General features: G+C 41.3%; 1 protein-coding gene across 4 annotated transcripts in view; it reads left to right on the forward strand.

Annotated features, from left to right (window-relative positions):
• The window catches only part of Gnb1 (guanine nucleotide binding protein (G protein), beta 1), a 67,970-nt gene that overhangs the window by 27,795 nt on the left and 15,074 nt on the right, over positions 1–25,101 (forward strand). For all 4 annotated transcript variants that reach the window (XM_017319977.2, NM_008142.4, NM_001160016.1 and 1 more), the window contains 5 exons: positions 8,319–8,415; positions 14,603–14,641; positions 16,264–16,370; positions 21,462–21,525; positions 23,937–24,099. In XM_017319977.2, coding sequence (XP_017175466.1) covers positions 8,359–8,415; positions 14,603–14,641; positions 16,264–16,370; positions 21,462–21,525; positions 23,937–24,099 — 430 coding nt within the window. In that variant the 5' untranslated portion in view covers positions 8,319–8,358. The remainder of the gene's footprint in view (positions 1–8,318; positions 8,416–14,602; positions 14,642–16,263; positions 16,371–21,461; positions 21,526–23,936; positions 24,100–25,101) is intronic.

The following is a 25,101-nucleotide window of genomic DNA, read 5'->3' on the forward strand; positions in this document are numbered from 1 at the left end:
GCGGATTTCAGAGTTCGCGGCCAGCCTGGTCTACAAAGTGAGTTCCAGGATAGCCAGGGCTATCAGAGAAACCCTGTCTCGGAAAAAAAAAAGAGTTACGTTGTTGCTGATAGGTACATATGCCATGTACATAAAACTTTCTTTCACCCACTTTTCGAGTCATGCTGATACCTGGCCATGGCCTTCATGTAGTGTGAGAAAGTGGAGAGAAAGAGTGGGCAGCAAGCCAGGATGTTAAACTGTTTTGGGGTGTGGGGTGGTGTAGTAAAATAAACGGGAAGTTTGACAAGAGAATTAAAAGACAATTCCTGAATATTAGTTTTTTTCACTTCTGAAACATGGATATATAAGCCCCAAGATCCGCCATTTAGATGTTTAAACAAATTTGGATAAGTACCGAGGTTGCATCATTATGAAACTAACCAGAAGTGGCTGTGCGCTCCAGTTGTACCGGAACAAAAAGATGCTGGCACAGCAAGCTTCATGTCCTTTAGAACTTTATTATAAAGTTGGAGATGTTTTTTAGATACATTGGTATATTTGCATTATAGACTTAATGAATGTATGTAATGCCAAACAATGCTAAAATACTGACTTTTTAAAAAAAATATTAGTAAGTTAGGAGTGTTGGTGGGTAGTTCAAGGTAATCCTAAACTACCTAGTGAGTTTGAAATCAATTGGGCTACATAAGACCTTGTCTTTAAAATATCAAAATAATAATTAAAGAAATGATTTAAACATACAGACTATATTACACTATATTACAAAGATCTCTCAGTTTATATTTACAGAATTCCGAGTTATATCTAATTGCCTTTCTTCTCTTTCCTAATCCTTCTTTACTCTCTTGAAGTGGTTTTAAAGCAAACCCCCAAATCTTGCCTCCCCCCCCCCCCCCGCCCCAATGAATAACAAGTTAGGAGTTCAAATCTGGTAGGATATCTAGCGGGAAAACAATAGTTTTCTTCTGTTTTCTGTCTGATTTTTCCCTTCTAAAAACGTATATACAGCTGAATTTTTTTTCTTTTGTTTTTGTTTGTTTGTTTTCTTACATTTGGATTTTCAGTCAGGAATCAAGATTCAAAGTCGACAAATAATTTGGGGGTGGGATGGCAGGAAAGAAATTTGAGACAGGACATTAATATGTAGCCCAGGTTGACCCAGTTCTCACAGTCCTCCTGCTTAGGTTTGTTTGTTTGTTTGTTTGTTTTTTTTTTAAAGATTGATTTATTTATTTATTATATGTAAGTGCACTGTAGCTGTCCTCAGACACTCCAGAAGAGGGAGTCAGATCTTGTTATGGATGGTTGTGAGCCACCATGTGGTTGCTGGGATTTGAACTTCTGACCTTTGGAAGAGCAGTCGGGTGCTCTTACCCACTGAGCCATCTCACCAGCCCCTGCTTAGGTTTTTGAGTGCTTAGATTAGAAGTGTGTCCCACCTCACCGAATTTGAAAATGTTAATTATTTAGGGAACTATTTACAAATAAATTCAACACTAGCTCATAGCTGAACTTCTTATATACGTCCCTATCCATTTCTCTACCTTTTGCTCGTTTTGAGGAGGCTTTTTAAAAATTAATTAATTTATTTTATATATGTGGGTACACTGTAGCTGTAGATGGTTATGAGCCTTCATGTGGTTGTTGGGAATTGAATTTTAGGACCCCTGCTCCCTCTGGCCCAAAGGTTTATTTATTATTATCCATAAGTACACTGTAGTTGACTTCAGTCAGGCGCACCAGAAGAGGGCATCAGATCTCATTACAGGTAGTTGTGAGCCACTATGTGGTTGCTGGGATTTGAACTCAGGACTTTTGGAAGAGCAGTCAGTGCTCTTACCCAGAGTCATCTCACCAGCCCCCAAGGAGACTTTTCTTAAATACTTTTTTGTTCCTTTAAATATAATCGTAAACGGTACTATTATCACACTTTAAAATGTTAGCAGTTGCTTCTTATATAGCCCCTCAGCACACTTGTTTGCTTGGGTTTGGCTTTATAGAGTTGGTCTAATCTTACACCTTCCTTCTTCCTCCCTCCCTCCCTCCCTTTCACATTGAGACAGTTTTTCATTTTGCAGTCCTGTCTAGCCTGAAACTCACTATATAGACCAGGCTGGCCTTAGACTCACAGAGATCCAACTATTTTTGCCTCCCGAGTTCTAGGATATAAAGCATTGACCTACTATTCCCAGCCACGATCATAACTTTAAATCTTTTAGAAATTCTTGTCTTTGGAAATAGCATCTGAAAGCTTGGTGGTAGTGACTGGTGGATACATTTAGTCCCAGAACTTAGGAGGCAGAGGTAGGCAGATATCTGTGAATCCTCTAGGCTAGCATGGTCTACAGAAGGAGAGTTCTGGGATATCTAGAGCTATACAGTGAGACCCTGTCTCAAAAAACCAAAGGAAAAAAGAAAGAAAAAAGAAAATAGCATCTCAAACTAGGACAATAGTGTTCTTTGTCAATGTGACTTCTCAGATGTCAGGCATTAACCTTGGAGTTGTACTGTTGAAGGGAACACTTCAGTAGTATATCACTTCAGTAGTATATCACTTCAGTAGTATATCACTTCAGTAGTATATCACTTCAGTAGTACATCACTTCAGTAGTATATCACTTCAGTAGTATATCACTTCAGTAGTACATCACTGAGAGGCTTATGGGATGAGGGCGTATCAGACTGATTATCTCACTATGTGATATAGATGATGTTTGTTTCTTTGTTTTTCAAGGCAGAGTTTCAGGTTAAAGACATGTACATCTCTACCCAGCTTCATAAATAAATAATATTTTTTTCAGACCAGAGTGAAAAGTGATTTAGTGAGGCCCTATTTGTATGTTGGAGAAATTGAAATTATTTTTCAAGACATGCACCATTAAATTTTAAATTCTAGTTTATTTTTTGTATGTGTGCACACAGAGAAATCAGAGGACAACCTGAAGGAGTTCATTCTCCTGGGCAATCAAGTCAGGCTCTGGGTTTGACAGCAGATACCTTCTGGCGAAGCCATCTTGATGGCTCGTATTTCTCCTTTTCATCAGTGGCAGGCTTGCAGCCCAAGTATCGTCAGTAACTGTGTGAGATAATGGGGTCCTGAGGTCACTGCTGTGCCTGTCCTGGCTCCTTCACAGGGTCTTGACCAGAGGAGCGCTGTGCTGCTGATGCCTTTGTCACAAAGTTGGGGGCTTTATATCTCATACCATCACGTGAACTGTTCTAATCGTGCTGACATTTTATTTAAAGATATAGCATGTTACTTCCAGGAGATCACACCAACTTGTTTGTCACATCTTTAGTCCCATGTTCTTACATCATTTAAATTTCCTGAACAGCAGCTCTAATTTAAAGCTGACGGCAGATGTGGGTCATGGGCAGTCGTGAGCCTCAGCAGGTGCTGTCTTAGTGGATTAGGCTGGAAAGTGCTACCTCAGCACAGCCAGAGCTTACCTGGGAGGCTCTGGAGGAGGAGAGCTGCCCAGGCAGGCAGACCGGATGGTGGGGTTTCCAGAAGGGTCAAAGGACTAACGACACTAAAGAGAAAGGCAGAGGAGACGAAACGTAAGTAAGACGTGTTTCTAATTGCTAAAGTTGTGTAAACAGTATTATGGCAGACTCTTCAGTTGTGTGCTGCACTTCACTCAGACTGTGAGAAGGTAATATTGGGACAGCAGGTAAAGGCACTCGCTGTGATGTTGCATGGCAGGAGAGAACCAGCTATTTCAGGTTATCCTCTGTCCTTGGAATATGTGTTGTGGTACATACCCATACACAATTAAATAGGTAAAATGATAGAAGAAAATTACTTTAAAGATCGTTTTCTGCCCAGCAGTGGTAGTAGTACACGAGGCCAGCCTGGTCTATAAAGCAAGTTTCAGGATAACCAGGGCTATACAAAGAAACCCTGTCTTGGAAAAAACCAAAAACAAACAAACAAAAAGTTGTTAAAAAAAAAATCCTGCTGTGTGGGAGGCAGAGGGTGACTCAGGCGCAGTTTTCTCCTCCCTCCTTTACATGGGTGGGTTCTAGGGGGTGAACTAGGGTCCCCAGGCTTGCATAGCAGGGACTTAACCCACAGAACCTGGAAATCATTCTTTTGATTGAATGCTTTCTTCATATACAAGAAAAATATGTGACAGTCATCCAGGTAATATTGCTTAAAAGTAGAAAAATGTATTTACCAGAAACCTAGTGAGGAATAGAACTGATGGGCTATTGAGATAACTTTGGGTAAGGTTGGTGGCTGCCATGCCTGAGGAGTTTTTGAAGCAGCTCAGAAAGATCCCCTGTTTATACAACACTGGTTCAGCATAGTTGTATTCGGTCTCATGATGTAAGAGCTTTAGTGTTTATGTCCTGCTCAACTGCTGCTTGTTGATTAGACTAAATCAGGTACCTCAGGACTTTGGTTGCTACTTTTTCTTACGTTAATGCTGGATTGGATGGAAGGTCTTTATAGCCAGAGTTCCTTTCAGTCAAGTAAGGAGTGCTGAAAGGTGGTGATCTTGACTCTGTTAAACTAGTAAGAGGGTTTCTTCTTTGACCCTTTGTAAGGTAAAAACAAGTCAAACTCATGCGAGACAAAAATGGCAGAGTATCTTTCTGTGTTTTTATTCATTTGGGATTTTATTCTGCCATATAGGAATGAATATTCCTAAATTTTAGATCTTAGGTTTTGTGTTCTAAAGAGAATGGCTCAGTCTTCTCCTGCAAAAGTCATGCCAGGTACCAGGGAGGCCCAAGGTGTCTCCCTTGGTGAATCAGGATCCACTCAAGAACCAGAGATGGTGGATATAACCTGTAATACTAGCCCTGGGGAAGGGGAGGGAGTAAGGTCAGAGTAGGTGCCAAGGGAAGTTTTAGTATATACTGTACTGCTTAGCAAGACACTGTCTTAAGAAAGGCAGGAACGTGACTGGAGAGATGGCTCAGCACTTTTCCAGAGGCTCTGAGTTCAATTCCCAGCAACCACACAGTGGCTCACAACCATCTATACTGGTGGGATCTGATGCTCTCTTCTGGCATGCAGCTATACATACAGACAGACACTCAACATACATACCATAAATAAATAAATAAATAAATAAATATTTAAAAAAAAAGACAAGCAGGATAAGGAGCATCAACAGAAAATGAGAGTATCATTGTGGTCAGCAATCTTTTAGAAGCCGTCTTGATGTATACCCTGCTTTTCAAGTGAGCAGCAGCAGCAGCTGGTCTAGGAACATGGAAGCCCTCTTTCAGTGCACAGCTTTACCTTGTAGGCCTTGGTTGCCCGTGCCCCCCCCCCCATGTTAAGTACTTAGTAAGTCGACCCTTCTTTTTGTTCTGCCAGCAGCAAAGACACTTAGTTGGAAGGGATTCTGTCACCATGAGCATATAGTGTGGAACTGTAGAATAGAGAAGTAAGGAACGTGAACAGTTCTGGGGTCATCCAGCTGATTTATTGTAGATGTGTCTTACTCTAACAGTGATCTCAGGACACAGCAGGCAGAGCTCGGTGTGAAGCCAGCCCAGTCTACAAAGCAAGTTCCAGAACAGCTAGGGCCACACAGTATAACCCTCTCTTGGGTGGTGGTGGGGGGCAAGGAAAAGAAATTAATATTGGTTAGTTAAGCATTTGGTATTTTTTAACTTTGACTTTTGACAAAAAGTTGATCTTGATACACAATCCTAAGAGATCTGGAGCCCACTATATTGCCCGAGAGGTCTTAGACTCAAAAGGAATCTTTCTGCCTCTGCATATCCCAAATTCTGAGATTATGGGTATGCTATCATACCTAACTTTATTATTATTATTACAAAATTTGTGTGTGCGTGTGTGTTTTATGTTTCTGTAGGTATGCTCATGTATGTATGTATGTATATGTTTATGTATGTATTTACATGTTTATGCAGGTATATTCATCTATGTATGTATGGAGGCTGATCATTATTTTATTAGTTGACCTCACTTGTCAACACAGGGTCTTACTGAACCAGAGCAGTGGTTCTCAACCCGTGGGTCATGACCCTTTTTGGGAGTTGAATGACTTTCACAGGGGTGGCCTAAGACCACTGGAAAACAGACATTTATATTATGGATCGCACAGAGGCAAAGTTACAATCATGAGTAGCAACATAAATAATTTTATAGTTGGGAGTCACCACCACATGAGGAACTATATTAAAGGGTAGCAGCATTAGGAAGGTTAAAAACCACTAGAGGTTTTCATTTCAACTAGATTAATTTGTCATTGAACCCAAGAATCCATGTGTATCTGCCCACACCATTTTGAACCTCTTTAATTATTACACAAAATTTTTGAAGATTGTGTGGGGAGTGCTGGAAGATGATTCAGTAGTTAAATGCACTTGGTGCCCTTCCAGAGGACCCTAGTTTCATTCTCAATGCCTACATGACAGCTAACAAACCATATGACTCAGATTCCAGGGAATCTGTATGTGTGTGTGTCAAAAACACTCATATTCTGTGTAATTTGCATGGGGAACTAAGATTCTTGCATAAATTATATTGGTATTAAGTTGTTTCACCTTCAATATTATGGTGTTATAATCACATTTATAATTGATTTAATAACCAACATCAGGTCAGAATTGTAGCCTGTGTGCCCCAGGTACAGTGGTAGATGAGGCCTGCTGTTCTAACACTTAAAGAGTCTGAGGCAGGAGATTTGCTATTAGTTCGAGGCCAGCATAGGCCACAGAAATAAGTTCAGGCAGGCACACAGGCATTTCTATGTACAGCTTCCTCTGGGAAGTGAAGTCTTTTTGTGCTGTTGTTTATTTTGGATTGGGCTTTTGAGACAGGATCTCTGCGGTCTTGGCTGGACTGGACTGGTGCATAGGTCGGGCTGGCCTTGAGTTCGGATCCTCCCTTTCCTGCTTCCCAGCTGCTGGCTCGGGTTAAAGGCAGGCTCTACACTCTGAGGTATTTTATTTAAGGCATGCTCTACACTCTGAGGTATTTTATTTTCTGAGGCAGTGTCTCATGGAGCACAGACTGGCCTTAGACTACTGTGTAGCTGAAGATGACATTGAACTTTTTGCTTCCACATCCTGAGTGGAATTATAGGTTAGCAACACCTCATGTGGGAATTCATACATTGTAGGTAATCAGTCTACTAGCTGAACTATATCTCCAACCCAGGAGGTCAGGTTTGTTTGTTTGTTTAACAATCTAGTTTTGAAACAGTCATATCCTAGGCTGGCCTCAAGTTATGTAGTCAAAGATGGCCTTAAAAGATGACTCTTGGTTATTTTCCAAGTGCTGGGATTATAGATATGCACACCACCACACCTCATTTGTCTCGGGGCTGGACTCAAATCCAGAGCTTCATGCATGTGAGGCAAGCACTGTACCAACTCGACTTTTGCATACTCCATTGAAAGTCATTTTTATAACAGGATCATCTCAGTTGTCTCTGACAATGGGGATGTTTTATATGACTGTGTATGGCTTTGCAGCTTTGACAGCCTTATTCAAGCCCATATCTAGAAGGTATTTCTGAGCTTCCTGGGACTCCTCAGCATAGAGTCTGGGGAGAAATAGAAGACTTTTGAATGTCCCTTTGTCTTTCGGCTCATGATAACTGCCATAGCTTCAAAGTACTGGTTTTCCAGATTACCTCAGTCCTGTTTCTTAAAGAAATTACTCCTGGTTTCTCTGTGTGGTAGCTATTCTGGATGTCTGTGTTTGCTGTTGTTGTTCTTCTTCTTGATTTCTTTCTTTTATTATTTTTTAAAGATTTATTTATTTATTATTACATGTAAGTACTGTAGCTGCCTTCAGACACCCCAGAAGAGGGCATCGGATCTCATTACGGATGGCTGTGAGCCACCATGTGGTTGCTGGGATTTGAACTCAGGACCTTCGGAAGAGCAGTCAGCGTTCTTAACCACTAAGCAATCTCTCCAGACCCTGTTCTTGATTTCTGAGAGACTCAGAATCTTTCCATGAGAAGGACCTGTGCTGTTTTAATATTGATTGATTGATTGATTGATTGATTGGAGATTGGGTCTCTGTGGTACAGATTGGCATTGAAATTAAGATCTTCCTTCTTGGCCACCTAAGTAGTGGAATGCACCACCTCTATTGGCATTAATTTTCTTTTTCAGTCCACCACAATATTTTCAGCAGTATATTAGTACAGTTAATAAAAGTGAAGATTGTGTTTTTAATCCAGTTCTAGATAGAGTTTCAAAAGTTCTGATGAGTGCTGCAGAAAAGGTCTCTGCATTGTGTGATTGTAGCTGTGACGTTTTCAGTTAATCATACCGTATCTTATGCATTTCTTGCCATGTTTCTGTTGCAGAGCTTGGATTCTGAAGTGTGGAAAGCACTGAGACGTGAAGATGAGTGAACTTGACCAGCTGCGGCAGGAGGCCGAGCAACTGAAGAACCAAATTAGAGTATGTAGTCATGCGGGTTTGATATGTTTCATATCAGAAACATATCTATTGTGTGTGGATAACAGAGTGAGATGAAATTGATCTATTATATGCTAGTTATATATCTGAATAACTTATGTTGTTTCAGAAATTTTGTTTTCTTATTAGCTACAAGTTGTTGCTTGAATGTACATGGCCCATGTCTGTAATACTTACCAAAGCTTTTGAACGTCTTCCTCCCAGGGAACTAGGTTTTGGACCCTCTGTGTGGCCACTGTGGCCGCTGTGTCAGTTCTGAAGCAGCTCTGAAGAGCACGGCTACTAAACTGAGAGCAGAAATAGATACTTTAAATGAAGGGATCCGTAAAGTGGCATTTTAGATGTCTCTGTCTTATTTTTCATAGTTTCGCAATGGTTTGTGCTCCAGGAAGACCATTGGAATGTATGTAACAGCTCTTAGGCCACCATAGAGAGCAGACTTGTCTACCTGGGTACAAAACTAAATGGAAGATAATTCCATGTATTCTGAGTTGTTCTTTCTGTGCTGGGGACTAGTGTTAGAAATGGAGCTAAGAGCCCACACATCCCAGGCAAATGTGAGTTTTTTGGTTTTGGGGTTTGTATTTTAGTTTTGTTACTTGAGACAGGTTCTTACTATGTAACTTTGTCCTGAAACTCAGTGTAGACCAGACTGGCCTTGAATGCAACATTATACAGAGATAAGTATGTGGGGTTTTTTGTTTGTTTGTTTGTTTTTTGTTTTTCTTAGACTTGATCTAAGAGCATGGAAAAAATGACTTAAGACTTAACAAGAAAATCCCAGTTTTTCGTTTGTGTAAGGATTTGTATATTTGAAATAGCTTCCTCTGATTTTCATGTTCTTGTCTGTAAGGATATGGCTGTCTGTCCTTGAGCGTCTCACTAAGCCTTTAGAATGGTTCACATGTCTTTAACTTGTCAGTTGTGTTCTCAGGCTGCCAGGAGGACTAGGTGGAGAATTGCCAGCATCATTTTAGCCAACTTTTGCTTGAATTTAAGAAAACATACCAGAACTGCATAAGTTTTAGAGCAGAGATAAAACAAAATATCCTCTGCTGTAAGCACCTCACTGGACATTGGTGTCTACGCTGTTCCTCCGTGTGTCAGTTTCTGTAAAGTTAATAATTTCATGTGCCAGGCAAGTTTATAGCACTGAACTATACCTAGCCCTTGCCTAAAATCTTTTTAGGGTTAGGATTTTTGGAAGTGGGGCATCAAGTTGGGTTTTACTATGGTACTAAGATGATGTCAAAATTTGAGTTCAAATGATCCCATGTGTCAGTCTCCCTTGTAGCTGGGATTGTGTAGCATGCCTGACTTTCCCTAAACTTTTGCATGACTTAAAAACTTAAAGCCAACTTAAAGCCAGGGGCTGAGCATTTTAATCACTGCATTTAGGAGGAAGAAGCAGAGCGATAAGAGTTCAAAGTCATGATCAGCTACATAGTGAGCTCAAGGCTCACCACGAGACCATCTCTCAAAAGGTAACAACAGACTGGAGAGGTGTCTCAACAATTAACAGCCCTTACTACACTTTCGAAGGACTCCATTAGGTTCCCAGTGCCCAGATCAAGAGGCTCACAATCTTATGTAACTCTTAACTCCAAGGAATTTGACACCTTCTTCTGGCCTCTGCAGATACTTTCATATCCCACACATAAACACACACAAAATAAAAGTTTAAAGTCAGGTACAATAGGGCATGTCTGTAATGCTATCAAGTCTGAATACTGAAGGAGTATTGAAGGTTTGAGGCCTGCGCATGGGCCATATGCTTTTGAGATTTTTATTTCTTTGTCCCAAAGTTCTGAAAATTAAGAGTATAGAAATGACAGAGGAGTTTTCAGACAAGGTCTCACTATGTAGCTGTGGCAGTCCGAGAACTCACTATATAGACCAGTGCTGGAGACTAAAGGTGACTAAAGCCACCACGCCTGGCTTTTGTGGTTTGAACTTCCTGGTTTTTCAAGACAGTTTCCCTGTGTGACCCTGTGACTGTCCTGGAACTCACTTTGTAGACCAGGCTGCCTTCAAACCCATAGAAATACCCTTCCTCTGTCTCCCAATGATGAAATCACACTGCTTGGTGTGATTTCAGTTTTTAAAACGGGAGCAGGGTGGAGATGGCTATGCTGTTTTAAATTAAGCCAACATGGAGATCAACTGCACAGCATGGAGGGAAGATTTAGGGAAAGGATAAGAAAGCCCAAGTGTTGAAGAAAGCATACTTAGAACAGATAGAAAGGAGAAAAAGAAATACTCAGAAAAACTAGCGGATTTACTAAGCCATATGGTTGTAGCTGTGTAGCTGCTGAGACTCAAATCATTTAGCAGTAGATAAAGAGATTTTTAAAAAAGATTTGTTTGTTTGTTTATTATATGTGTGAACACTGTAGCTGTCTTAAGACTCTCAAGAAGAGGGCATTAGATTTTTGTTACAGATGGTTGTGAGCTACCATGTGGTTGCTGGGATTTGAACTCAGGACCTTTGGAAGAGCAGTTGGTGCTCTTAACTGCTGAGCCATCTCTCCAGCCCAGATAAAGAGAGATAGTAAATCAAAGATAAATGTCATGCAATATTTTGATAAGCAGGTTTACATACTCTCTAGTCCCTAGTACCCACCCGCCTTTCTGCATCCAAATAGTGCCCCTGTAATTATAGCATTCAAGAGGTAAAAACAGGAGGGTCAGAGTTCAAGGCCAGCTTCAGTGACATATCAAGTTTGAGGCCAACTGGGCAACATAAAGTGTTATGTTTAACATATGATGTTATGTTAATATATATTAGTAATATGAAATCTTAAGTTTCATCTAGTCCCATGTAAAGTATTATTTCAGTCAATAGATTCTTACTGAGATAGTTTACAGTACTTACATTTCAGTTTTGTTTTGGTTTTAAAGTTCAGCTCATGCCTCCCTATAAGGGCATTCTACAGTTCTCTCTCACTGTGTCTGACATGCACAGATAGTTGGTGACCCCCCCAAGACCTCTGTTGTGGACAGCACCAATTTGACTGTTCCTTATAGGGCCACTTTGTTTCAACCTTCATGATGAGCATCATCTTCACAAATGGCTCCATGGGTTTGGCCTTGCCTCTCAGCACTGCACTAATTTTAGAGTCGATTGGTGAGGAGATGTGAAGGCCATTGAGTCTCTAAATGGGAAGGGAAGACTTTTGTTTGTTTTTGAGACATGGTCTCACTATGTAGCCTTGGCTGCCCTGCAACTTGATATGTAGACTACTGGCCTCAAACTGCTTGCCTCTGCCTCCCCAGTTTACTTTGGAGACTAAAGCTGTGTGCTACCTTACCTGGCAAGGAATACTCTTTAAAAAAGTAAAATTCTGGAGTTAGATACTTAAGTGGTTAAGTTTAATCCCAGCACTGCTTATAACTGTAGCTCCAGAGAATCCAAGACTGCCTGTCTTTTGGTTTCAATAGGTACCTGCATACACATAAATTTAAAAACAAAAACAAAAAACTTTTTTTTCTGATATAAGGGAGGAAAAATGTAAAATGTTCTTTACTAATTGCCTACTAAATACATGCTTGCTAAAGAACTTAGTACAAGGGCTGGAAGGATGGCATAACTCAGTAGTAGTCTAGTGCTTTCCTAGCAGTGTGGTCCCCAAAGTTACAGGGAAAATACGAGGATTATCTTCACTTTGAAGGCCAGCCTAAACTACCAATCAAGAACCTGTCTTAAAATCAGAAGCAGGAATCCGGGCCTGGTGGTGTACGCCTTTAATCCAAGCACTCGGGAGGCAGAGGCAGGAGGATTTTTGAGTTCGAGGCCAGCCTGGTCTACAAAGTGAGTTCCAGGATTGGGTGAGACGGCGAGCACTTTTAATCTTAGCAGTCAGGAGGCAGAGTTAAGTGGATCTCTGTGAATTCTAGGCCGGCCTGGTCTACTTAACAAGTTCCAAGATAGAATTATATAAAGACCCTATCTCAAAACAAACACAAAATCAGAAATAGCAGATGAGTTAATCAATGAAGTAAAGGTTCTTGCCACCCAACAGTGTAAGCCTGAAAACCTGAGTTCCATTTCTAGAGTCCACGTTAAGGTGGAAGGAGAGAGTACTGTCTCTACAAAGTTGCCCCATGACCTCCATACTCTGTAGCAAGCACACTGATACACATCAGTCACACTCTTGGGTTTGTTTGTTTGTTTGGATTTTTACCAACAAAGCGTTTGTGGGTGTTTTGTTCTCCCCTGTCCCCCCACTAACACCAACACAGGGTTTCTCTGTGTATGCCTGGCTATCTTGGAACTTGCTCTGTAGACCAGACTGACTTCAAACTCAGAGATCCACCTGCCTCTGCCACTTGAGTACGTACTGGAATAAAAGCTGTGTGCCACCACCACCTATACAGTCAATATACTTTCAATTATTAAAAATCAACAAAAGGCTTCTAGCTGGTGTGTTTATACACATACACAGCTTCTCAAACTCGGGGGCCGAGGCAGAGGATCAGGAGTTCAAGGTCATCCTTAGCCGCATAGTAACTTTAAGACCAGTTTGCTTACACAGTGAATCACACAAGAAATGGCAGTTAACTGTAAGAAGTGTTGTCTGGCCCTTTGATTTGTTTTTTATGTGAACTTCCCCTGGGGGAAAAAAGGAAAAACAAAAAAAGAAGCTTGTCATTCTTTTGTTGATCCCAAGGAAACAGGCTCTCAAGTAGATGTTTAATTAAAGCACACACGCCTTAAATACAGAGGAACTGAACTTACTACTCTGATAGACCATTGCACACATGGACCAGAATGTAGCGACCCAGAGCTGAGGGTGGGCCCAGACTTTCCAATTTCACTGTGAGACAACAGTGCTGCATGATACGGGCCAGCCTCTTCTGTACTCAAACCAAACAGGACAGAATGATTGATTAAATAGATCAGTCTACATGAATCCATCAAGAAATCATTGTAAAGCGGGGGTGGGGGTGGAGTTTTTTTTTTTTTAAAGATTTATTTATTATTTATTATATGTAAGTACACTGTAGCTGTCTTCAGACACACCAGAAGAGGGCATCAGATCTCATTATGGATGGTTGTGAGCCACCATGTGGTTGCTGGGATTTGAACTCTGGACCTTTGGAAGAGCAGTCAGTGCTCTTAACCACTGAGCCATCTCTCCAGCCCGGGGGTGGAGGTTTTAATCCCAGCATTCTGGAGGCAGAGGCAAACAGATCTCTGAGTTTGGGGCCAGCCTGGGCTACACAGAGAAACCCTGTCTTGAACAAGCAAGAAAGGGAGGGAGGGAGGGAGGGAGGGAAAGGAAAGGAAGAAAGGAAGGAAAAAAAAGAAAAGAAAGAAAGAAAAATTATTGTAGCTGGGCACGGTGGCACAGTTCTTTAATCCTGTCACTTGGGGAGGCAGAGACAGGTCAATATGTATAAGGTTGAGGCCATCCTAATCAACATTAAGTTTTAGGCCAGCCAGGTATAAGGGACCCTCTCAATCATAAATCAATCAGTCATTCTCAGGCCAGCAGGGTGAGTCATCAACTAAAAGTATGTCAATATTTATTTTACTTATAAGTGAAAACACTTTAATTAATATGGTAAAAATTAAAGAAAAATTACTATAGTATATTGTTTTGTAGGTCTTAGCTACATTGGTATGTTTTATAAATAGAAAAGATTGCTGTTTTGTTACCAGTCTTATTGAAATTTTATTAACAATTTTAGATTCCTTGGTCTATTCATAGAACTTAGATTTAATCATTGTTTGGCTTAAAAATAAAGTCCTTGCATAATGCATTCTCAAAGAGAAGCTGTTGGCCTGAATAGCTAGTTGGTTTTCAGCCTGTTCTTTCATGCAACCCCTTGTGCTCCCATATAACCTGGGAAAGACAGAGCAGGTGTGTGTTGGCTGTGGGGAGTCAGCCTTGGCTTCCAGGCTGCTCACTGCTGTACCAGCTCCCAGTGTAGTTTCTCCCGGGCCTGTCCAGAGTTCTATGGGGTCTGCATGTCTTAGTTAGGTTTAGGTGTTGTGACTTGTGTCTGTTTTGGCCTGAACAACTCAAAAGTGGCAGTGGACTTGGGACTATTAGAGAAGAATTAAGGAACAAGACAGTTTGTAGAGGCTTCTTGAAACTTTGGTAAGGAATGTCGTAAAGTTAAAAGTATGGAATAAAACTAATTTCCATTTGTTATTTCATAGGATGCTCGTAAAGCGTGTGCCGATGCGACTCTTTCTCAGGTAAGGAATAATTCCACCTTTCAGCTGTCCGTAATGCGCAGTCTGCCACGGGCTTGTATCATGTGGGGTGAGCCCTTTTGTGAGGTGAGGTTGTAGGGCCACTGTCAGGGCTTTTCATTTGGAGGTTGCTTTGCTGATGGGCAGAGAGGACAGGAACCACTGGTTCCTAAAATGGGAGTGATAGCTCTACCGTTTGACCCAACAATTTAATCAAACTGATTTTAAAACATGTACCGGGCTGATGAGATGACTGCTACCAGGCTTGACAACCCGAGTTCCATCCCAGAGCTCACAGGGTAGAAGGAGATTCAGAGGTGGTTCTCTGACCTCTGTGAGCATGTGCCGCTGTCCTGCCCAAGTAAATACAGTTAAACCGTGGGCATCCAGCTCCTGCTGTAGTGTATCTACTGCTGTGAGAAACACTTCAAACTCTAAGGGAGGAAAGCATTTATATCGGTTTATACTTCTAGGTAATAATATATCATTGGAAAATCAGGGCAGGAACCATAGAGGAAAATTGCTTACTGGTTGCTTTCTCAAACAGCCAAAGATAATCTAATCTGTTTAGAAGTTGTCTTGTTCAGTGTAGGCTGGACCCTCCTACATCTATTAGCAATCCAGACAGTGCTCCATACATAGGCCCACAGAGGAATCTGATCTAGGCAGTGTTTAATTGAAGTTCTCTCTTCTCAGGTAACTGTGTGTCTAGTTAACAATAAAAACTAGCAACACACACACACCTATACTCACACCTACTCTTGGGTAATCAATGGCCTGATCCTCAGACCTAATAGACATAGATTTATTTTCCCTGTGTATCCATGGCAGTGGTAAAGTGAGTATGTTAGGTAAAGGTGGAGATAACTAATAATTTAATAAAGCAGTAATAAAATGGTAGCTATTCTATGAAATGGTAGTTACATGTGATATCAGATGATCTTAAAATATCTTACTGCATGTACTGGTGCGACAGGGGATGACAGTGCCTATATCCTTGATAAGAAGAAGCGAGGTACTGAGCCATGTAAAAAGCATAGTGGTTGTGGTGTATTGCTGATAAACATGCTGTATACTTAAAGCATGGACTCACTGGACAAGGGAGTTAGGACCCAGGCACTACAGAGTGGATAGTTAATAGTGCTACTTAAGGGAGCAATGTGCAGCCGGGCAGTGGTGGCGCACTCCTTTAATCCCAGCACTTGGGAGGCAGAGGCAGGCGGATTTCTGAGTTCGAGGCCAGCCTGGTCTATAGAGTGAGTTCCAGGACAGCCAGGGCTATACAGAGAAACCCTGTCTTGTGGGGGAAAAAGGGGGGGGGAAGCAATGTGCAATTTAAAGTTTATGAATTGGCTGCTGGAGAGATGGCTCAGCAGTTTAGAGCACTTGCTGCTCTTCTAGAGGACTGGGATTCTGTTTCCAGCACTCTGTAGTGGTTCACAACTGTCTATAAATCTTCTGGTCTCCTAGGGCTTCTGCATGCCAAAAATATTCTCTCACATAAATATAGGATTTTCCATTTAATATATTTTTGGTTCTTGGTTGATATTATATTACAGAGCCCACAGAACGCAAACCAAGAGTCTATTTGCTAAAATTAATCTTCACTAATTTTATTTTTTAAGATCACAAACAATATTGATCCAGTGGGAAGAATCCAAATGCGGACCAGGAGAACACTGAGGGGGCATCTGGCAAAGATTTATGCCATGCACTGGGGCACAGACTCAAGGTATGAATGGGGCCTTCCTAAAGCAGTACTTGAAATGTTGCCTATCTGCTGGATTTCTAAAAGGTAATGGTTAGAAAGTTGAATTGGTGTGGGTGTGATAGCACACTTTGAATCTCTGTACTCAGGAGACAGAAGCAGACAAATCTTTGTGAGTTTAAAGGCCAGCCTGATTTACATATTGAGTTCCAGGCTAGCCAAGGCTACAATGAAATCCATCTCAAAACCAGTAGGATGGGGTGGGGTAGGAAGTTTGTGGTACCAGTTATCTGTATCCAGGTCTCATGTTCACAGGTCATACTCAGATTTCCGTTTAGCTGGCTGACTGCACTGCTGTCCCTTGCATAGCAGCACCTGCTTTTCTTCACCCTATACCTTTTAGCTGTTGGGTCTCTGTTGTCTTGGCTACTCTGTGGGCTGTGTTTTAAGAGTTGGGCAATGGAAGGTAAAAGGTACTGAGTTTACAACAGCAGACTGTGGTCCCAAAAACTAAATGTAGACTTCAGTGGTCTCTTCACCCTCACTGGGAAGCCTTATGGAAAATGAACGAATGGCTATCCTTATCATCCTTCCACATGGCCCTGCCTGCCATCTACTGGTGTATCATTTAAAGAGATACTACCATTTGGGGGTTCCTTTCTTTTATACTTTGATAACTACCCTTTATTGGACTGAGTCTCTCCTGACTTTTCCACTCATAACGAAATAAAGTGCGACATGGTTTGTGTTCTCCTTCCAGACCTAAAGGAATCTCAGCATCCTTTTCTTCTGAGTCAGTTTTCATTTCTGCTTAGCTTTCTCTTTGTGAAATTATCTGCTGTAGGGTGTAAATAGCTAGAACAAAAGATTCTATCTTTAGTTCTCTGCAGGGTCCCATACAATTGCTTGTGCAAATGAGCGCTATCTGAGGCTGTTTAATAATGGAAACAGTCCCATCAAAAAAGAAAAAGGGGGCGGGGCATTGTGTTCTTGCTGCAGCTTCAGTTAGATAGATCATGGATGTATTCTATTGTTGCTGTCAGAATTGTTAAGTGCAGATTTGTAGATTTATTGATTGATTGTTTTTTCAGTGCCGGACATTGAACCTAGGGTCTCATGACTGCAAGCAATTGGTGTACCACTAAGGTGCACCTCTAGTCCAAGAATAGTTACCATATGGTCCTAAAAATGTGAGATAATGACTGTGTTAATTCACTTAGTTTATATTCTGTAATATAAACATTAAACAACTTACAGTCCATAGTTACTGTCAATTAAAAATAAAGATCATTCAAAAAAAACCTAAGCAAAGTTAGAAAATGGACAAACAATGGTGGCACTTTTTTTTTTTTTTTTTTAAACTACAGCCCTTGGAATTAAAGCAATATAGCAAGTTCTAGGACAGCTTGGGCTACACGAAACCCTGTCTTAAAAAGCAAATAAACCAGGGGCTTGTGAGATTGCTCAGTGGGTAAGAGCACCCGACTGCTCTTCCAAAGGTCCGGAGTTCAAATCCCAGCAACCACATGGTGGCTCACAACCATCCGTAACGAGATCTGACGCCCTCTTCTGGGGTGTCTGAAGACAGCTACAGTGTACTTACATATAATAAATAAATAAATCTTTAAAAAAAGAAAAACAAATAAACCTTGCAAAGCATTATTTAGGGATTGCTTTAGATGAGCATACTTTCTGGCTAGTCAGTGGTTGCATTTTAAAATCTAAAATAGCTGTTTAAGGAGTTGTTGTGGGTATGCATACCCCTCTACCCCCTTACATCATTTTCATATTTTTTGCTCTAATAGTAAAGGGTTGTTATTGAGCTTGGTGTGGTTGCAAATGTCTTTAATCACAGTACTTGGGAGACAGAGGCAGGTAGATCTCCATGAGATCAAGGGCAACCTGGTCTACATAGTGCGTTTTAGACCAACCACGTAGCACAAACTTGAAGACCTAGGTTTCGATCTCTAGGACACATGTAAAACTGATCATGGCCAGATACTTAGAACCCCACTGCTTCAGTCTGGTCGAGGTAAAAGAATTATTGGGATCACTGGCCCTAGCGGAAAAATGATGAGCTTCCGGTTCATTGTGAGACTGCTTGAGAGGAATAAGGCAGAGAGTCTAGAACAGGGAAACCGTCTGCTTCCTTTGACTTCTGAATAGGAACACACACACACACACACACACACACACTAAAATTCAGCTTTGTGGGGGTGTGTGGAGGAGTGGCGGGGGTAGGCATGTGGAGGTCAGGGCATTATGACCAAGGAATCAGTTCTACTTCTATGTGGGTTCCTGGGACCAATTGGTTGGTTAATTGGTTTTTTTTTGGGGGGGGGTCTTTCAGGAAATGTTTCCCTGTGCATCCTTGGCTATTCAGGAATTGTGTAGATAGGGCTGGCCTCAAACTCAGAGATCCTCCTGCCTCTACCTCCTGAATGCTGCTGGAATTAAATGGTTGCAAGATCCCGGGATTAGATTTAATGGAAGGGCTTGTTTGATAGGCACCTTTACCTGAGCCTTCTCTTTAGCCCTAAAATTTAACTTGTAATACTATTCCAGTAGTGCTTTTCCAGGTCTGTGGGGTTTTTAATCCCCTCTCTACAGAGCCTGATGAAGTAGTCTCTTTGGCTGGTCTTCCTCTGAGTAAACTGAAGAGTATGTGGGGTTGGGCTATGAGTGCCTCCTTTTGTTCTAGGCAGCTAATTTGGCTAGTTCTCAGTTTCTATCTCTGTTTGAGGACAGAATATGAAAAGCTTTAGACAATGAACCGTGTTGATTCCTCCAAGTTACATGACCTGAGATTAGAAAGGCGTGTCTTCTTTCACCTTCTGGAGGATCAGCTAACAGCTTAGCATTGTCTTAATTCCTCACTGAGTTAGCAATTATTGAGCTCTCTGAAGGTGACTTCTTAAATCAGAGGATGAGCTACTAAAGATGTCTCTTGATACCCTTGCTCAGAGTCAAAAAGACCAAGCAGAAATAGAGCAGCAGAGGGGCCTCATACTGTCTGTCCTATAGAAATGGTTGAAAGGACCTTGGGTATAATGACTGAACTGCAATAGATGGGGAGCTGGAAAGACTTTGAGTGACTGTTAGCCTTGGCTACACAGTACCCTATCTCCAAGGAAAGTAAAAGAATCGTCTGAGGAGTTGGAAATACTAGGTCGTAGTTGAGTTCCCTGTATTCTCAAGGCTCCAGAGTTTAGTCCCTAGAACCTCATAAAGAAAAAATTTTTCCAGAGGACTGAGGTGCAATTAATTGGTGAAGTACAATTTACTGTGAATTCAATCTCTAGAACTGAAAAAGAAATAAAAGTTGTAGCTGAAAAGAAACTGGATGTCTGTGCCTAGTTCTGTGATAAATTTTGTGACTAAGGATGGAAAAGGATTTTATTTCTTGTCACATATATATGTTGTTCTTTATAAAGGAAATTTACATATCAGAACATAGCTTGGCAGGGTATGATGTAGTACAGCTTTAATGCAAGCACTTTGGAGGCAGAGACAAGTAGACCTCTGTGAGTTTGAGGTCATCCCGGTCTACATAATAAGTTCCAGGACAGTCAAAGCTACATAATAGAGGAACCCTGTCTCAAAAAGGCAAGTGAGTCAGTCATACAAGCATGGTCTGATTAAAAGTGTCAGAGGGCTCAAAATGGCGTGGTTGAGTTTTACCTCAAGTCTTTGATGAGCTTCAGAAGTTCAAATATGCCCAAATATACTTGTGGCTGAAATACCTAGAATGTATATATTTTGATTACAATTTGAAGTTAAAACCTGTATGTCACTATCACATGGTAGACCTGGGAGAGCCTCTCACCCTTCCTTAAGAGCACATTGTGTCTGAGTAATGGTGCTTCCCAGAATTGCTCTCACTCAGTTCCTTCCCAGATAACTGAGATTCCTTTGCTTGTTGGTCATGCTTGCCTTATGCAGTATATCCTGCCTCAGTCTACAATGCAGAGAACTGCAGGTTCCAAACTAGGACAGAGTCATGAGCAATTCATAATTCACTATAATTGGTGGCCTCTTTTGCCCAACCATGTGCAATTCTGATGTCATTTATCATCTCACTACCACACAGTTTTATAGAGACAGGTATTCTAATTTATCTCTGTCTGGGAAGTTTGAGAGTTCGTTTTTTCTTTTAATTTTGAGGGATAGAGTCTGGGCCTTAAACTTGTTACATAGTGACCTTGAACTAACACTCACACACACTCTCTCTCCCCCTCTCCCTCTCCCTCCCCTTCCCCTCTCTCTGTCTGATTTATGGTTTCTCCACATCCCACATTTATGAGTTACAACGTATGCTACCATTGGAGCTCATGGTTGTGTTCTAGTTTGATTTCTACTGGTGTGATTAAACACTGAGCAAGAGCAACTTGAAGAAGATTTTGTTTGAGTTTATAGTTGTAGTCTATCATGAAAGGAAATCAGCAAAGACCGCAGAGGAATACCGCTTACTAGCTTTCTCTTTAGGGCTTACTTAGCCTGCCATCCAGGACTACATGCCCAAAGACGACACTGCCCACAGTAAACTGGCCATGCTCACATCAATTATTAATCAAGGACATACCCATAGGTTTACCTATGTGCCAATAAGATGGAGATATTTTCTCAGCTGAGGCTCCTTCTTCCTTAGAGGACTCTAGCTTCTGTCCTATCCCACCCCACCCCCAATATAAATAAAAACAGGGCAGGTGTTTAAAATGGATTAAAATGGTTCCTGAGTGGGTAGTGTTTCAAGCTTTTCCCATAATATTCAAGCTTTCTTGCTGTCAGTATGAACAAAACTGTGTCCTAAATATTTGACATGTCTCATGTCTCTGTGTATCTAATTTAACTTGGAATAAAAAAGAAACCCGTCAGAAGCAGGTCAGATCAGTACCATCTCTCGGGTGATAAGAGAAGAGCTGGGGAGTCTGGTCATCCAGGTGTCCCCAGGGCTGAGTTGTTATCTGACACTCATGGTATTCCATTGCTCGAGCATTGAGATCCTCTTTCTTATTATTAAGTGTATTATATTTTAAGCGAATGTAGCTTTAAAGCTCTAGTTGGTCACCAAGATTTTTTGTTTCTGTTTTTTCTTTTCCTTTATCTTTTCTCCAGGCTCCTTGTCAGCGCCTCTCAGGATGGAAAACTCATCATCTGGGACAGTTATACCACAAACAAGGTGGGCAGTGCAAGACCCTCCCTGGAACAGTGACAGTCTGTTGATGGAGCAATGATGACCTCGGAGGGCGATAGAAGAGCTTGTGTTGCTGACCCATTAAGCTTGGCATACAGTTGTGCTGTGGTTCCTGTCTTGGCATGTAGATAGGAGCTGAGTGCTTCCTTGTCCTTGCACAAGAGCTACACTCCACTCCTAGTTTTGACTGGAAACTTTCCTAATTTATTACTAGAATACTGAAATGCAGATTCCATTTAGTTAGTAGTTTGTTTTGTAGTAACAAGAGATAATCTAAGATGCACTATACTTTTTAATGTTTAGTGGAGGATTGGGAATGTAGCTCAGTGGTAGAATACTTGTCTACTGGGCATAATTCCCTGGATTTGATTCCCAGAACCACAAAAGATAAAAAACCAATGTAACCCAACAGATTGGTAAAAGTCTGTGATTCTAGTAACTCAGGAGGCTAAGGTAGGATGATCGAATAAACCCAGAGGGCAAACCTGCCATGGCTAGATAGGGGAAAGGAGAAGACAGAGATACTAGGTAGAATGTTTGCCTCATAGGTACAAATCTCTGAATTAAATTTCCACTTCTCTTATATTGAAATAAATTACACTGGGTATGGTGGTACATGCTCATAATCTATCATTTGAGAATGTAAGCAAGAGCCTCAAGCATTAAAGATTATGCTTACCCACATAATAAAGTGAAACCAGCCTGAACTACATGAGACCTTGTCTCTAAAAAATAGTATTCACAAAAAACCAAACAAACGGGGCTGGCGGGATGGCTCAGTGGTTAAGAGCGCCGACTGCTCTTCTGAAGGTTCTGAGTTCAAATCCCAGCAACCATATGGTGGCTCACAACCATCCGTAATGAAATCTGATGGCCTCTTCTGGAGTATCTGAGGATAGCTACAGTGTACTTACATATAAATAAAAAAAAAAAATTAAAAAAAAATTTAAAAAAACAAACAAACAAACAAAAAAGAATACATTTAAATTCTGAGTGGTTGCAGTGGCCAGTCTATAATTCTAGCATTTGGAAGACAGAGACAAGGAATCCACAAAGCAATCTGGTTATCTAGACCTACAGACGAGCTCTAGACAGTCCTGAGGAACACTGTCTCACAGAAGAAGGTGGAGAGCAGTCAGGGGAGGGCCCGTGTCAGCCTCAGCCTCCGTGTGCACAAGCACACATGCGCATAAAGTACGGGGAGCCGAGCCAGGCGTGGTGATACACGACTTTAATCTCAGAAGTTGGGAGGCAGAGGCAGGTAGATCTCTGTGAGTTAGGGGGCCACCCTGTCTATAAAGTGAGTTCCAAGACAGCCAGAGCTCTAGAAACCCTGCCTGCAAAAACGAACGAAAAGGTGCAGGGCTGGAAAGATCGCTCAGTCACTGCCTGATTTTTCCAGAACGTCTTGAGTTTTATCCCCAGCGTCTGCGTAGTGGTTTGCAGCCTTCTGTGTGTCAGTTAAAGGGGAACCCAGAGCCCTCCCTCCTTTAGCTTTCCAGGCTCTGTACTCAGTTAATCAACAGTTAATCAAATGTTCCTACAGATAACATGAAATTAAATCTCAAGACAAGTTTTAATGCTGTCATCAATTAAGGAAAAAAAATTGGACAGTTGTATTTTCCCTCAAAATTAGTAAATACATGCCAAGATTACAGAATGTTAACTGCTCTATCTAAACAGCAAGACTAACTGTGTTACCAGTGTGCAGTTAGGTTATTGCATGTGAGTGTCAGAGAGAATGAATATGAATGAGTTCTGCCTCAGCTTCTTTATTGCTGGGATCGGCATGAATCACCATGCCTGGCTGTTTTTTATGTGCTTGTCTTTGTTTTTTTTTAAGCTCATAGCCATGATAAATTAAAGGGGAAAGTAAATCTTTTCAAATCCTATTAACATCACTCCTTAAATCATTAAAATGCAAATATAATTTGTGTTTTCTTTGAGATAGTTTTCCATTATGTATAGCTCAAAATATCCTCAAACTTGCCATCGGGGCTGGTGATATACACCCTACTGGACAAGACTTTTGAGTTCAAGTCTCAGAACCAAAAAAGACAGACACGACAAAAAGCCCTCTTTTTCTTTCTCTTAGCTTTCCAACTCCTAGATTCACTGACGTATGCCATCACACCTATCTACTCATTAGGGTTTTTTGGTTTGGTTTGGTTTGGTTTGGTTTGGTTTGGTTTGGTTTGGTTTGGTTTGGTTTGGTTTTGTTTTGTTTTGTTTGTTTTTGAGACAGTTTTACTATGGAGCCCTGGCTGGCCTCAAATTCAGAGATTCACCTACCTTTGCCTCCTGAGTGCTGGGGCTACAACATAAACTATACACCCAGCTGTAGTCATATTTTCTTGAACTTAATAGTGTTTCCTGTCTGTATTCTTGTTATTTAGGTTCATGCCATCCCTCTGCGCTCCTCTTGGGTCATGACCTGCGCATACGCTCCTTCTGGGAATTATGTGGCCTGTGGTGGCCTGGATAACATCTGCTCCATTTACAACCTGAAAACTCGTGAAGGGAATGTGCGTGTGAGTCGTGAGCTGGCGGGACACACAGGTACACATCTCATGTTCCAGTGGTGTAAGCTGCTAACTGGGATGTATACTGCTCTTGTGATCTGTTGATTATTGGTTCAAGTAAAAGTGAAAGTAACGGCCAGAAATTTTCTGAAAGTGAAGCCAAACCAGGGCCAATATGCCTTCATCTTTAAGAAACATGGAAACTGGTTTTTTAGCCAGTTTTCGAATTCCCAGCTGCTTCAGCCATTCTTGTTTATCAACGAATTGATGTTTCAGTCCTGTTTTTAAACTGCCTTCCATGCTTGGACATTAGCACAGGAATTCTCCTAGTCTAAGCAAGTGTCCATATGCACAGCCATATCTGTTTGTGCTCACTGACCAGTGCTTTTTTAGAGGAGGCCGAAGAGAGTCTGTGGTCCATTCACCTTTTGAATGTAACCAGCATTAAAATGTTGGGTGCATATTTTTGGAATTCATACAACACCATTTAGGACACATTGCCTTTCCAAGGAAGAAAGTCTCATAGTATTTTCTATCTATCCTGTCCCGCAGTGATAGGTAAAACACTCTTCGCATGTAAGCAAAGGATTGTTCATAATTAACTGTCATGAAGAACATGGCAGTTTTGTGTTTTAACCCTTAGGGTCAGGTAGGATTGCATCCTTTGGTGCTTCTTAAGTTACATTGCCAGTGTTTATAACTACTTCAGGAATGCTTGCTTCTTAATATTCTGGCTTTAGCTGGAAGCATAAGCCACCAGTTTTAGATCTCTTCTTTCTCAAATATATGAACTTAAAAGTGGCCAAATCCAGGCTGGGAGTGGTGGCGCACGCCTTTAATCCCAGCACTCGGGAGGAGGTAGAGGCAGGAGGATTTCTGAGATCGAGGCCAGCCTGGTCTACAAAGTGAGTTCCAGGATAGCCGAGACTATACAGAGAAGCCCTGTCTTGAAGGGGAAAGAAAAAAAAAAGGCAAAATCCATACAGGCATGGCTTCCTGTAAATTTTGATCAGTAGTATTTAAATTACTCTTCTAGGGG

The sequence above is a fragment of the Mus musculus genome, chromosome 4, assembly GCF_000001635.26.
Source record: "Mus musculus strain C57BL/6J chromosome 4, GRCm38.p6 C57BL/6J".
Taxonomy (NCBI): domain Eukaryota; kingdom Metazoa; phylum Chordata; class Mammalia; order Rodentia; family Muridae; genus Mus; species Mus musculus.